The sequence below is a fragment of the Anomaloglossus baeobatrachus genome, chromosome 2 (genome assembly GCF_048569485.1).
Source record: "Anomaloglossus baeobatrachus isolate aAnoBae1 chromosome 2, aAnoBae1.hap1, whole genome shotgun sequence".
NCBI lineage: Eukaryota > Metazoa > Chordata > Amphibia > Anura > Aromobatidae > Anomaloglossus > Anomaloglossus baeobatrachus.
Genome location: NC_134354.1, coordinates 195,740,823 through 195,755,983, shown reverse-complemented (window position 1 = coordinate 195,755,983; position 15,161 = coordinate 195,740,823). Strand labels below are relative to the sequence as shown.

General features: G+C 44.8%; 1 protein-coding gene across 3 annotated transcripts in view; it reads left to right on the top strand.

Moving 5' to 3' along the window:
- KCND3 (potassium voltage-gated channel subfamily D member 3) overlaps positions 1-15,161 on the top strand; it is a 668,199-nt gene that overhangs the window by 604,639 nt on the left and 48,399 nt on the right. For 2 of the 3 annotated variants that reach the window (XM_075335582.1, XM_075335580.1), the window contains exon 7: positions 8,400-8,456. The exons of the other annotated variant lie outside the window; for it this stretch is intronic. In XM_075335582.1, the coding sequence (XP_075191697.1) occupies positions 8,400-8,456 (57 nt within the window). The remainder of the gene's footprint in view (positions 1-8,399; positions 8,457-15,161) is intronic. 3 annotated transcript variants of the gene reach the window in all.

Here is a 15,161-nt window from a genome sequence, read left to right as displayed (position 1 = left end):
AACATTTGGGGGAAAAAAAGTGTGTCTTATGGTCCGAAAAATACGGTAGGTTGTGCACCTATGCACTGAGCCGGTTATCTGACCCTAGGATGACCCTAGAGCTGTGCCCTAGATAGGGAAAGGATGGGATGAGCTCTTTGTCAACCCCACTAAACACTAAAGAAGACACAGGGAGCACATACGCATGGGGAAAGCACATGAACAACCTATCTTCAGATGCCTTAGGAAGACGTTCAGCAAAAAACAGCAGATGAGTGCGAGCCGCCTGCCTGCATCTAGAGCTTGTGAAAGAACTGAATATCACCAGCACAAGTCCAGGGAAAATATGAGTATTTAAACCCAACGGGAAATACAGATGAGCAGCAGGTGAAGGGAAAAGGAGCTCCACTGGTTCCTAAAGGGTAAAGGATGAAAACCCAGCAGAGGAGAAACCTAGAAAGCTGAATGCTGACAGCAAGAATAATAAAAAGCCAGGGAGCATTTTGTGCAGCCAAATGCTGTGACCTTCTATTGCCAGACCCCACAAGACTGTCTGTTACCTGTGACAAACCCATGACACCTACATGGCCTAAACATGCTACCATGTCCTGCAGTGTCTTTAGAGCTGTCTCTCGTCATTGGTCAGCAATTACAAAGGGAGCTCTCAGCAATGTGTCTTGCTGATTTGCATTCCCAAATGTAATCAGTGTGTCAGACCATTCCTCAAACAACCATTAATAACCTCATTGATAGCTCCCAAAAGTGTGTAAATGCGTGTATATCTGCGAGAGGCGCTCATACCCGATCACGAATAAATTGAGATGTTTTGAAAATGTTGTTTCCATTTTCTCATCACTTGCATATCATTAACATGTCTATCAATCCTTAGATTTCCATAACTCCATCACTTCCCTTACTTGACGATACAATTTAAAAAATACATATGAAACACGTTTCTTTTCGCTCCCATTTTTCATGAGCTGAACCTAAAGATCCAACACTTCTATTTACACAAAAGGCCTTTTTCTCTCAAATATCGTTCACTAATTTGACTAAATCTGTGTTAGTGCGCACTTCTCCTTTGTTGTGATAGTCAATCCACTTCACAGGTGTGACATATCAAGATGCTGATCCGACAGCATGATTATTGCACAGGTGTGCTTTAGGCTGGCCACAATAAAATGCCACTCTAAAATGTGCAGTTTTACAGTATTGAGTGGTCCAGGGGGGGTCAGAAAATCAGACAGGATTTGGTGTAACCATCATTAATTTTCCTCACCCAGTGCAACACATCTCCTTCGCATTGAGTTGATCATGTTTTTGATTGTCGCCTGTGGAATGTTGGTCCATTCTTCTTCAATGGTTGTGAGAAGTTACTGGCTACATCAATTCAGAGCATCACAAACATGCTCAGTAGGTGACATGTTCGGTGAGTATGCTGGCCAGGCAAGAACTGAATATACAGGAATTGGACAAAATAATGGAAACACCTGGAAACATCAACAAAAGTTAGTTTAATATGGTGTAGGTCCACCTTTTGCGGCGATTACAGCCTCAATTCTCTGAGGTATGGATTCATACAAGGTGTGAATTGTTTCCAAAGGCATATTAGCCCATTCTGCAGTTAAAACACCCTCCAGTTCTTTGAGCAACAATAGTGGCGGAAATCGACGTCTAACTTGAATCTCTAAAATCGACCATAAATGCTCAATAATGTTGAGGTCTGGGGATTGTGGGGGCCTGAAGAGATGCTATGTGGACAAGGGGCGCACCACTAAATAATATGAATATAATTAAGTTGGAGGGTGCTACATCATGAATATTAAAAGGCTGCAATCAGGTAAAAAGGAAAGGACGATACATAATTGATGAGCACATCTTAATAACTATTAAAATGAAATAGTTTATTGAAAACCACAAAAAAACACACCTTAAAAACACCAGATTAAAAAAAATTTATACTAATCAATATTGACTGCCTTGTGGGTCAGGATAGCGCCTGGTGCAATAGAATTCTATAAGGGTTCATGTAATGCGCTGAATATCTGAGCTCAACATCTACAAAGCCATACCATGAATTATCAAAATATCTCCAAGCAAAAACTGTATAGGTACTTGAAATGTAAAGACTAAACATGTAAGTAGTCATAAAGGAGGTGAACACAAGGAATCTGAAAAGTGAAGACTAAACATGTAAGTAGTCAGTGTGAGCACAAAAAGTCCCATCAGTGAGCTGAGCTATGGGATGAAAGATAGACAATAAATGAATCAATAAGCCCAGAGGTATACAGGTGAGTATTGTCAGAGGCCATGCTATGTGTAAAGCATTGATCGAAGCAACTCGCAAACACGTCAGGCTGGAGGAGAGTTGTGGAAGACGCAGCTAGCAAAGGAGAGACAAGGTGACAAATAGACAAGTATCCAGCCTTGTCAGGGAAGATGTCATGCAAGAACTGGGATGTTTTCATCTTCCAGGAATTGTGTACAGATCCTTGCAACATGGGGCAGTGTAGTATCATGCTGCAACAAGAAGTGATGGTCGTGGATGACTGGCACAACCATGGACCTCAGGATCTCACCATAGTGCACTCAAAATGGCATCAATAAAATGCACCTGTGTTCGTTGCCCATAACATACACCTGCCCTTACCATAACCCCATCGCCACCATGGTGCACTCGATTTACAATGTTGATATAAGCAAACCGCTCACGCACATGACGCCATACATGCCATCAAAGGAGAAGTGCTCGTTAACACAGGTAAAGACAAATTTGTGAACAATATTTGAGAGAAAAAGGCCTTTTGTATAGAATAAAAAGGCTTAAATCTTTGAGTTCAGCTCATAAAAAATGGGAGCAAATCTAACAGTTTTGTGTTTATATTTTTGCTCAGTGTATATATACAGTATATCGCAAAAATGAGTACACCCCGCACATTTTTATAAATATTTTATATCTTTTCATGGAACAACACTGAAGATAGGACACTTTGATACAATGTAAAGTAGTCAGTGTACAGCTTGTATAAGAGTGTAAATGTTCTGTACCCTCTACACACAGCCATTAATGTCAAAGTCACTGGAAACAAATGTGAGTACACTCCTAATTTAAAATGTCCTAATTGTGCCAAAAGTGTTAATATTTTGTGTGGTCATCATTACTTTCAAGCACTGCCTTAACTCCCTTGGGCCTGGAGCTCAGTAGAACTTCACAGGAACAACAGGAATCCTCATCCATCCTCCATGATGGAGCTGGTGGATGTTAGAGACCTTATAATCCTCCAACTATCATTTGACGATGCCCCACAGATGCTCCAAAGGGTTTAGGTCTGGAGACATGCTTGGTCAGTCCAGCAACTTTACTCTCAGTTTCTTTAGAAAGGCAGAGGTTGTCTTAGAGGTGTGCTTGGGGTCGTTATGATGCTGGAATAATACCCTGCAGCTCAGTTTCTGAAAGGATAGGGATCATGCTTTGCTTGAGTATGTCACAGTACATGTTGGCATTTATGGTTCCTTCAATGAACTGTAGTTCCCTAAAGTTGGCAGCAGTAATGCAGCCCCAAAAGATGACACTCCCACCACCATGCTTGATTGTAGGCGAGTCACACTTGTCTTTGTATTCCTCACCTGGTTGCTACCACAAACACTGACACCATCTGAGCCAAATAAGTTTAGCTTGGTCTCATCAGACCACAGGACATGGTCCCAGTAATCCATTTCCTTAGTTTGCTTGTCTTCAGCAAACTGTATGTGAGCATTCATGTGCATAATTTTTAGATGAGGCTTCCTTCTACGATGACAGCCATGCAGTTCGATTTGATGCTGTGTGCGGCATATGGTCTGAGCACTTACAGGCTGAACCCCCAATCCTGTAACCTTGGCAGCACTATTTTGAAAAGACAACTTCTGGATATGAAACTGATCATGTACACTCAACTTCTTTTATTGACAATGGTGAGGCCTATTCTGAGTGGAACCTGTCTTGTTAAACTGCTGTATGGTCCTGGCCACCTTGCTGCGGCTTAGTTTCAGGGTGTAGGCAATCTTTTTATAGCCTAGGCCATCTTTATGTAGAGCAACAATTCTTTTTTTTTCAGATCCTTTGCCATTAGTGGCTGTGTTGAATTTTCTGTGACCAGGATGAGAAGTATGTGAGCGATAACACCAAATTTAACACATCTACTCCCTATTTACACCCGAGACTTTGTAATAATAATGAGTTACATGACAATGGGGAGGGAAAATGGCTTATTGGGCAAAATTTGGACATTTTCACCAAAGAGTGTACTCACTTTTTTGCCAGCAGTTCATAAATGAATGGCTTTGTGTTAAGTTATTTAAAGAGCACACCAAATTTACACTGTTATACAAGCTGTACACTGACTACTTTACATTGTATCAAAGCATCATATCTTCACTGTAGTTCCATAAAAAGTTATAATAAAATATTTACAAAATGTAAAAAATATGGGAGCTGTACTCACTTTTGTGATACATATATATATATATAGTACCGACCAAAAGTTTGGACACACCTTCTCATTCAAAGAGTTTTCTTTATTTTCATGACTCTGAAAATTGTAGATTCACATTGAAGGCATCAAAACTATGAATTAACACATGTGGAATGAAATACTTAACAAAAAAGTGTGAAAAAACTGAAAATATGTCTTATTCTAGGTTCTTCAAAGTAGCCACCTTTTGCTTTGATTACTGCTTTGCATACTCTTGGCATTCTCTTGATGAGCGTCAAGAGGTAGTCACCGGAAATGGTTTTCACTTCACAGGTGTGCCCTGTCAGGTTTAATAAGTGGGATTTCTTGCCATATAAATGGGGTTGGGCAGATATCTGGTGGATACACAGCTGATAGTCCTACTGAATAGACTGATAGCTGCTTTTTTCTTGCCATAATACAAGTTCTAAGTAAAGAAAAACGAGGGGCCATCATTACTTTAAGAAATGAAGGTCAGTCAGTCCGATTAGCAGTAATCAAAGCAAATGGTGGCTACTTTGAAGAACCTAGAATATAAGACATATTTTCAAGTGTTTCACACTTTTTTGTTAAGTATTTCATTCCACATGTGTCAATTCATAGTTTTGATGCCTTCAATGTGAATCTACAATTTTCAGAGTCATGAAAATAAAGAAAACTGAATGAGAAGGTGTGCCCAAACATTTGGTCTGTGCTGTGTGCATATATATATATATATATATATATATATATATATATATATATATATATATATATATATATATATATATATATATATATATATATAGATGTATATATATACATATACATATATATATACATATATATATATATATATATATAATCTATACACATTTATAAAATATACATTCATTAAACATGTAAACATCTACATTTATTTACTCTGGAGGGTTCATAGACATATCTGACTTTAAGGACTTTAAGTTTTTAAGATATGGATATCTCTCTCTCTCTCTCTCTCTATATATATATATATATATATATATATATATATACATACATATACATATACTATGTGTGTGAACCCCTCAGAATTTCTTCTAAGAGTAGATAAAATGATTCAATATCACATGTCTATAAGTGGCAAAAGTATACAAATCTTTAGGATTTGCAGATAATTTAAAGGTGGAATTAAAGTTTCATTTTTTCAATGGAATGACGGTAAGGTGTGAATGGGTAACCTGTGTTACTTTTAGTCAACCTGTCACCATAAAAATGCAGTCCAATCTGCTGACACCTTGTTATAGAACAGGAGGCAATGAGTAGACTTCTATATACGGTAGTATTGTGAGAAAGATCCTGTGTTTTACTCATTTAATCCTTGGTATTTTGATGGATTTATGGTCCAATGGGTGGTCCTATCAGTAGTTGACAGGTTTGTTTGTATAAAGGCCGCTTTACACGCAACAACATCGCTACCAAGATATCGCTGGGGTCACGGAATTCGTGATGCACATTCGGCCGCATTAGCGACGTCGTTGCGTGTGAAATGCCGAAACGACTGTTAACAATCAAAATTACTCACCTTATCGTTGATCGTTGACGCGTCGTTCTAATCCCGATTATCGTTGCTGCTGCAGGACGCGGGTTGTTCGTCGTTCTTGCGGCAGCACACATTGCTATGTGTGGCACCGCAGGAACGAGGAACATCACCGTCCCTGCGGCCGCCTGCAATGAGGAAGGAAGGAGGTGGGCAGGATGTTCGGCACGCTCATCTCCACCCCTCCTCTGCTATTGGGCTTAGTGACGCCGCAGTGACGTTGCAATGATGCCGAACACACCTCCCCCTTAAAGGAGGGATTGTTCGGCGGTCACAGTGACATCGCTGAACAGATATGTGCGTGTGACGCTGCCATAGCGATAATGTTCGCTACGGCAGCGATCACCAAATGTCGCACGAACGACGGCACGAACGATGGGGGCGGGTGCTATCGCTAGCGATGTCGCAGCGTCCCTTAACTGTGTATACATAAATAGTTACAACAAGAAGTAAATGGCACTTCCTCTGTGCAGATGATAATAAATGTTGGGATGCGCTTCAGGTTCCAAGGTCTTTCGTCAATAGAAGAATACAAGGCACTCCCAAGATTGGCTGCAACGTGTGTTTTATTTAATGTGCATAACAACAGAACATACATACATAAATAGCTGTCAGTCACTGATAGGCCCTCCCACTGGACCAAAAATCCCAGAAGAAGCAGAGGTTTAAATGATGAAAACACAGGTTATACTGAATTTTTTCTCACAATACTAAATATCAACCCACTCCTCTATCCCTGTTCAATAACATGGCATCTGCGGATTGAACTGCATTTTCCTGGTGACAAGTTCCTCTTAAAAAACAGAGATTTATCACTTATCTTTTCAACCCACTTGTGGAAATGGCACAAACAAGAGATATTGAAGGAATATAGAAGAAGAGTTATTGATGCTCATCAGATTGGAAATAGTTGCAAAACCATCTGTAAAGAGTTTGGACTCCACCAATCCACAGTCAGGAAGATTGTGTAGAAATTTAGGAAATTCAAGACAAATATTACCACTCCCACAAAGACCATTCTAAGAGGAAAGTGTATAATGATCTGTATTTTCACAAAGGATCCCAAGGTAACTGCTAAGCAACTTAAGGTCTCTCACAATAGCTAATTCTAATGATCAGGAGTCCAACTCAGGACAGGAAACAATAATGGCAGGATTGGAAGAAGAAAGCCACTGTTCTCCAAAAGAACATTGCTACCAATCTGCAATTTGCTAAAGTCCACCTGGGCAAATCAGAAGGCTATGATGTTTTGTTAACTGATGAGAACCAAAATTTTGGAATATCCAGGTTAATGCCATGCCCATAATCCAATACAATTGCAATGGAAGAACCTGAAGTGTATGGAACATAAAAGAAAAGCCACCAACATACCATTTGAAGCTGTGTTGAAGGGAGTAATAGGCTAAAATTCCTCAACGCTGATGTGCAGGACTAATCGATAAGTACAGGAAATGTTTAGATGCAGTTATTGCTGAACAAGATGTTAACACCAGATACTAAAAGCAAAGGTTTATATACTTTTGCCTCTCAGTGTCATGTGATATTGGATCATTAATTTAAAAAAATGACAAAGTCTAATATTACTCACTGATTTGGTTGATTTGGTTTTCTTTATCTAATTTTCAGATATAAAAAAATCAGTTTTAGGATAAACTTTCAAGCACTATTGAACATAATATATACTACACTATATATACTATATAAAATAATACAAATCTTACATATTATAATGGATAAAGAATGTTTAAAGAAGACTATAAAGACTATTCAATAAACCCTATTAAGCAGTAATACTCTACCTCAGTTATCTACACAATTTTATTTTTAGATTACACTGTATGGGATTTTTTAATGGCAAATCTTTCCTTTTTTGGGAAGAAAATCTCCACCCAGAAGTGAGTCAATATTTAAGCCAATTCTTAAAATTATGGTTTGTGGATGCTAAATAATTGGGAACTGAGAAATATTGTTTTGGAGCACAAAGGAGCGCCTTTATTGTCACAAGAGTTCTTTTTTTTACATAAATTATTATTAAGTACTATTAATAATGTTAAGGATAGACTCAACATAAGGGCAAATCTAATAATAATGGGAACAACTGTTGCCCTAAAGCTATAGACGTTATGTCACCAGGAGATAATTCAATATATGACCATGTATGATATTGAAACTATTTTTAGACATTTTCTGCTGTTGGTGTATGAAAGGTTATTATCCTATACAAATCTACAGTCTTGTGACATTGAAGCAGCGCCTTGTCCTTTAAACCCAGCATGTGCAATATGGAATGTTGGAGCTGAGAAATGGAATGCCGGAATGTACAATCAATTTGTGTTCTTATCTTCTGTTGGCATGTTGTCCTGTAGGGATTGTCCTATCTTGTGGATGATCCCCTGTTATCTGTACGAACTTCCACTCTAAAGGTATTACATTTACTTATTCAATTCATGTTTTAAACTGAGGATGGGCAAGTTCACAGGTTTTTTAAGTCAATAAAAAAATGCAATGAATTGGTTATAGGTTAAATTTTCAAGAATGTTATGGTCCCATACAGTCAAGAAGTCTTGGGATTTTTGGCTTCTCCATTACCAAGGTGATACACTGACAGGGGCTTTGGGCAAAAAGCAGAATGAGACCTGGGCTGGCAAGGGGAGACAATACGTGTGTGTTCTGTTGGGTAAAATAATTAGCAAAGGGATAAGTAAAAGAGAATATTACATAACCAGAAAGGGAAATAGAGGTGAGACTCAACATGATGGAGTAACAAGGCTCGGTGGGTGGAGTAGGGGGTGAAGGGAATGAAAAGTAGGGGAAAAGGTGAAGAATCAAACTTGCAAATGACTCGCCCACCCCAGGGCTAGGGGACACCCGGTGCCGGGCCGGACTAGTCCGGTGGTAGTCAGTGGTGGCTGGGCCCGGCTCCGTGGCCCTGGTGGGTGTCAGTTGAATATGTGGCTGATGAGTTGAAGTTAATGTTCGTGACGCCACCTGTGGTATGCGGCTATTAAGCCGCCGCTGCTATGGGAGAACTCCGGGGTGATGTTATGGCAGCTATGATGTTACTGCTCCCCACAGGTGGAGCGATGCCCCGGGATACAGTTGGTGCCCGTGAAAGTCTATGGTGTTGTGTGGCTAACACGGTGCAGGGCCGACAGGCGAGGAAAGAATCAGGCACAAACAACAGTCTCTTTACCTTCTCCTCTTTTACTCTGGGAACAGTCCAGTCCTGGGAGACCGTTACAGGTGGTGATGGGGATCCGGTCGGCCTGGAAGTACTTGGGATGATCTTTCTGGCCAGCTGAGTATGAGGCCTACTCCTGTACTTTGCTTTGTGATGATAGGACCCTGCTTCTCTGAATCCAGCAATGGCCCTCTTTGCTGCTGGGACCGATGGCACGTCCCTTCTTTCTGTAGGTGGCTGCGCAGACCCTCTCTCCGGTGCTTCTCCGCTGGAGTCCACACCGGGCCCTGATGCTGCAGCTGTACCTTGGATGTTTCTGGGCCAGGGGCTTGCAGCTCTCCTGCCCTTCGGACTCGGCTACCAGGGGCGGATTTTATACCCTGGCAACCACAGACTCCGATGTCTGAGTCTCTCTGCTGCCTCTCAGCTATTCCTGCTTCTCTGGGCCAAGCTGCTCCAGCTCTAGGCCCCAGATTCACAGGACAGCTCACTCTGCGTCTGTTCACTTCCACTACTCCCTACAGACTGGCTGCACTTCCTCCCTCTGGTCAGGTAGAGGAAGGCTCCCTGGAATTCCAGGTTCAGAGCTCCCCCTGCTGGCCGGAGGGAGAACTGTGTTGGGTGTTAAACCTGCTGGCCAATGGATCTCCCAATTACCTCCAGGCTCAGCATTACCCCTTTGGGAGGGCAATGCTGCTGTGGCGACCAGGTCCTAGGGCGCCACACTCCCCCTTAGTTAAATTCAGTACTCCCGGACTGTGGAAACAAAACATAACATGTCATACATTTCATCCCAATATGGGAGGCACATTATTTTTAACGTTACAACTTCAAACAGTACTATAAGAGTCCAGTGTGGCTCCCTGCCGGGTGTCCATTACACTGCTCCATGGGGGACCCGCCGCGATCAAACCCCCAACGTAGGCTCTGGGCGTGCGTCAGAGCATTGATGACCCCACTCTATGCACGCCGGACGGGTTTTTCTTCAGGGGTGTTGAGCACACTGGTGCTAACTATAAACAATTTAGGTGTTGGCCACCCATAGTCCAGTGGCCCAATTGTCCATTTTCGCAATCACAAAAAAAAACATTTTGTACACGACATTACAGACTTTTCACATAACTATTTACATTCTAATAAATACTCTTTCTTTATATAGTTGATTCCCTATACCTTAGAGGGGGTTGTCCCCGAGTGCTGCGTTGAGACCTGCGTAGCTCTGGTGTTTGTCCCTGACTACTTAGTGTGTCTCCTATCTCAGCACTACCGGTAGGCCTAACCCCAATAGGTATGCATGATGATTGCCTATGTGGTCTAGGAGTCGCCAAGGGTATGACAGGTTCACCACTGACAGGGGGTTGATCCTCCTGTTCCACTGCTGGCGTGTCACCGCGTGTCGGGGCGGACGGTTCTTTGGGTGGATCCGGAACCTGTTCTGTTTCTGGCTCGACCAACTGTGGGAACGTCAGGACCGGTACCACTACGGCACCATTTATGCGGGTCCAAGTCTTGGGGAATTTGCCGAGGATCGTTTGTATCATCTCTTCCCCTTCTTCTCGAACTTCCTCCACTTCCCTTTGAACTTTGCACCGCTCAGGGCACGTCTTCAGGCGGTCTCTGGATATTGCTTGACAAGTCTTGCCTTCGTCCTTGCTTATGAGGCACACCTTACTGTTGTCAAAGTTGGAGGGGATAATGGTGTAGGGCTCGCTCTCCCACTGATCATCCAATTTATGCGTCCTCCGCTTCTTCTTGAGGACTTGTTCTCCAGGTGCTAAGGGAGTTGCTGGGGCCGTTTGATTGTACTGCTGCTCTTGTCTTGTTCTGGCTTGAGACAGGCTCCTCTCTACGCATTCCTGGACCTTACGGTACTGCTGCTGCCGTTCTGTATCCCAATCCTCTATTTCTTGAACCGCCTCAGGCGACACAGTCCCCATCTCAAAGTCTACAGGCAACCTGCCAGGTCTGGCTCGCATCAGGTAAGCGGGGCTACAGTTGGTCGAATTTACTGGGATATGGTTGTACAGGTCGACCAGATCTGGCAGCTTCTCTGGCCATTGGTTCCTTTCTTCCAGAGGTAGAGTCTTCAGCATATCAATAACCACATGGTTCATTTTCTCGCACAGTCCATTGGTTTGGGGGTGGTACGGTGTTGTTCTGATTTTCTTACAACCGTACATGTTACAAAACTCTTGGAACACCTCCGCCTCGAACGCAGGACCTTGATCGGTCAGTACCCTTTCCGGATAACCGTGAGGCCGGCAAAAGGATGCCTGGAACGCTTTAGCTGCTGTTCTGGCTGTCTGGTCCTTCACAGGCACTACTACCAGGAAACGAGAGTAATGGTCCACAATTGTGAGGGCGTACACATAGCCTGACCGGCTTGGTGTTAACTTCACGTGGTCCAGGGCCACCAACTCCAGGGGCTGCTTCGTAACAATTGGCTGTAGGGGAGACCTTTGGCTGGCATCATCCTTCCGCCTCAGGTTACACGGGCCACAGTCTCGGCACCACTTCTCGATCATCTTTCTCATGTGCACCCAATAGAACCGATCACGGAGTAGGGCCTCCAACTTCTTCCACCCAAAGTGGCCTGCGTTATCATGATAAGCTGCTAGGACCATTGGAGCATCCCTCTGCGGAACCACGATCTGCCAGACAAGTTCATTTGTTCGCCAGTTGACGTGTCTCTTGCAGAGCTTGCCTTGGTAGGTGAACAGTCGTCCCCTCTCTTTCCACAACTGCTGGGCTTCTTCTGGAGCATCTGGACCAAGATGAGTCTCAGCTTGTGCTAGCTTTTCTTTGACCAATCGCACCGCCGGGTCACCGTTCTGTGTCTCTTCCCAATTATGGTGGAGTAATGGGTTAACCGGGACCTCGTGTTGGCTCGAGCGCTTCACTCCCACAGCATGCTCACACTGGGAAACGCCCTGATGATGGAAAGCCGGTAACTCTATCTCTTCGAGTTCATCCAGGTCTTCTCCAGATTCGGGTAAGTGAGGCATTCTGGACAGCGCATCAGCATTGTTATTCTTCTTGCCAGCCCGGTACTTGATGGTAAAGTCAAAGTTAGACAGCCGGGCCATCCATCGCTGTTCCAACGCCCCTAACTTGGCTGTTGCCAGGTGTGTCAACGGATTGTTGTCCGTGAAGATGGTGAACTTGGCCGACGCCAGATAGTGTTTGAAGCGTTCAGTCACTGCCCAAACAATAGCGAGGAACTCCAGCTTGAAGGAACTGTAATTTTCTGGATTCCTTTCTGTGGGCCGAAGCTTCCTACTGGCGTACGCTATCACCTTCTCCCTGCCTCCCTGCACCTGGGACAAAACGGCTCCCAGGCCCACGTTGCTGGCGTCTGTATACAGTACAAACGGCTGGCTGTAGTCAGGGTAGGCCAGAATTTCTTCTCCCGTGAGAGCCCCTTTCAGCTGGACAAAGGAGGTTTCTAGTTGGCTGCTCCATTCAAATGGAGGGCTCTGCTTCTTAGCCTGCTTTGGCTGGCCCACCAGGAGATCTTGAAGGGGCGCTGCTATCTTGGTGAAACCATCAATGAACCTTCGGTAGTAGCCCACCAGCCCAAGGAACTGCCGCACCTCCTTTACCGTGGTGGGTCTTGGCCAGTCCTTGATTACGGTGACTTTCTCCGGATCAGGTGCCACACCTTCTGCGCTGACCACATGACCCAGGTACTGTACCTTTGGCTTCAAGAGGTGACATTTGGACGGCTTGATCTTCAGGCCATATTTTGACAAAGACTCGAACACTTCTGCTAAGTGCTTCAGGTGGTCTTCATAAGTCTTGGAGTAGACTATGACGTCATCCAGGTACAACAGCACGGTTTCGAAGTTGTGGTGGCCCAAGCAGCACTCCATCAACCGTTGGAATGTCCCTGGGGCGTTGCAGAGCCCGAATGGCATGCAGTTGAACTCGCAGAGGCCCATCGGCGTCGTGAATGCAGTCTTCTCCTTGTCCGCCTCTGCCACGGGAACCTGCCAATACCCACTGGTGAGATCCAAGGTGGAGAAATAGTTAGCTGACTTTAAGGCTGTTAGTGACTCCTCTATTCTGGGTAGGGGATAAGCATCTTTATGTGTAATGCGGTTAATTTGCCTGTAATCTACACACATTCTCATTGTACCATCCTTTTTCTTTACGAGCACTAGTGGAGCTGCCCAGGGGCTACAACTATCTCTGATAACCCCAGCCTCCTTCATTTCCCGTAACATTTCTTTGGCACGCTGATACTGTGCGGGGGGTACAGGGCGGTATCTCTCTTTAACGGGAGGATGATCACCCGTGGGGATTTGATGTTTAACCCCTTTCACCTGCCCAAAATCTAGGGGGTGTTTGCTGAAGACCCGCTCGTACTCCTGTACCACCCGGTAAACCCCATTCTTTTGGTGTGAGGGGGTGGAGTCGGTGCCCACATGTAAGTTTTGGCACCAGTCTTCCAGCTGCCCCTTGGAGCCATTGTCTTCCGCCTGGTCGGACGGGATCAAGGGTTCCACTGCTTTGATGGTGTTGTTGCTGACAGTGTACAGTTTTGCTACAGTGGCGTACCGGGGCAATTTGGCTTCCTCCTCCCCACAATTCAGGACACGGATGGGCACTCTCCCCTTGCGGACGTCTGCTACCCCTCTGGCTATCAGGACTCCAGGCCTACTGTCTGAATACACCGGTTCTACCAAGGCATGGTAATCCTGACCCTTGAGGCCTATTGCTGCCCGACACCATATCAACATTTCACTTCTTGGGGGTATTGCAATGGGTAGGGGGTCACTTACCCTCACACTGCCAATTTCTCCTCCGGCCAGCTCTACCTGCTGCCTCCTCATCAGGGCTCTGATCTCCCTCTGTAGGGCACGCTGCTGCCCGGAGCTGGCAGTTTCAGACGCCTGCTGCAACAAAATTATCACTTCGGCAATACAATTTTCTATCACATTTGTACCAATGGTCACCAACGGGTCAGATTCTTTGCGATCAATATCTACAATTATCATCCCCTGACATGGCAATTCCACCCGCCCCACTTTAATGGTTACTTCTTTATACCCAATTTGAGGTAAGGGCTGACCATTACTGGCCACAATTGTTAAATCATCATCTGGGCCATGGTCAATGTCTGAATCAGCCCAATATCTCTTGTACAGTTTATAGGGGATGGTTGTTACCTGGGACCCAGTATCCAGGAGGGCATTCAAAGGGATCCCATCCAGCACAATAGGAAGGACCGGTCGTCCTCCCACATACTTGCTGCGGCTGGGGGTTGAGCCGGGCTTCCTTACACCTGGGGGTCGGCTCCTGGCCCCAGGCTCGGCCCATTTAAAGGACAGTATCGTGCAATGTGGCCCGCCTGGCTGCAGCGGCGGCAGATCGGTTGTCCCGTTGAATCATACCGGTCTGTGTCTCTGCCTCGGGTCGGCGGAACCCTCCTCTGTCGCATCCATGGGACGTCATCTGGGCTGGAGGCCAACTCGATTTTTGCAGGCGATGGGGTCACTTGTAGGGACTGCACGATCTTGGCAAGGGCAGCTACAGTCTTGGTCAGCTCCTGGAACTGCTGTCTGAGCTCTGCAGTGGGATCCTTATCCAGGGACTGCGCCTCAGCCCCTGCAGTGGCTCGTGTTGCAGGCACCACCCCGGGGTACGTGATAGCAAGAGGCCGGAGGGGTACTGGGTCATTCGGTGTAGATTCTCTCAGTACCCGGATGGCCTGGTCCTTAAACTTTGCAAAGTCCAGAGCAGGGTTCTGCAGGACCATGATACGCAGCTGGGTCCTGTGGGCATCTGACAGGAGCCCCTCTATGAACTGCTCAGTTAGGAGTTTGTGTTCTTCACGTACACTCTCTGGGTCCACTTGTTTAACCGCTTTCAGGGCCTCCTGCAGGTTTAAGGCATAGTCCCTTATGCTGTCTGTGGGCCGCTGCTTGCACCCAAAGAATCTCAT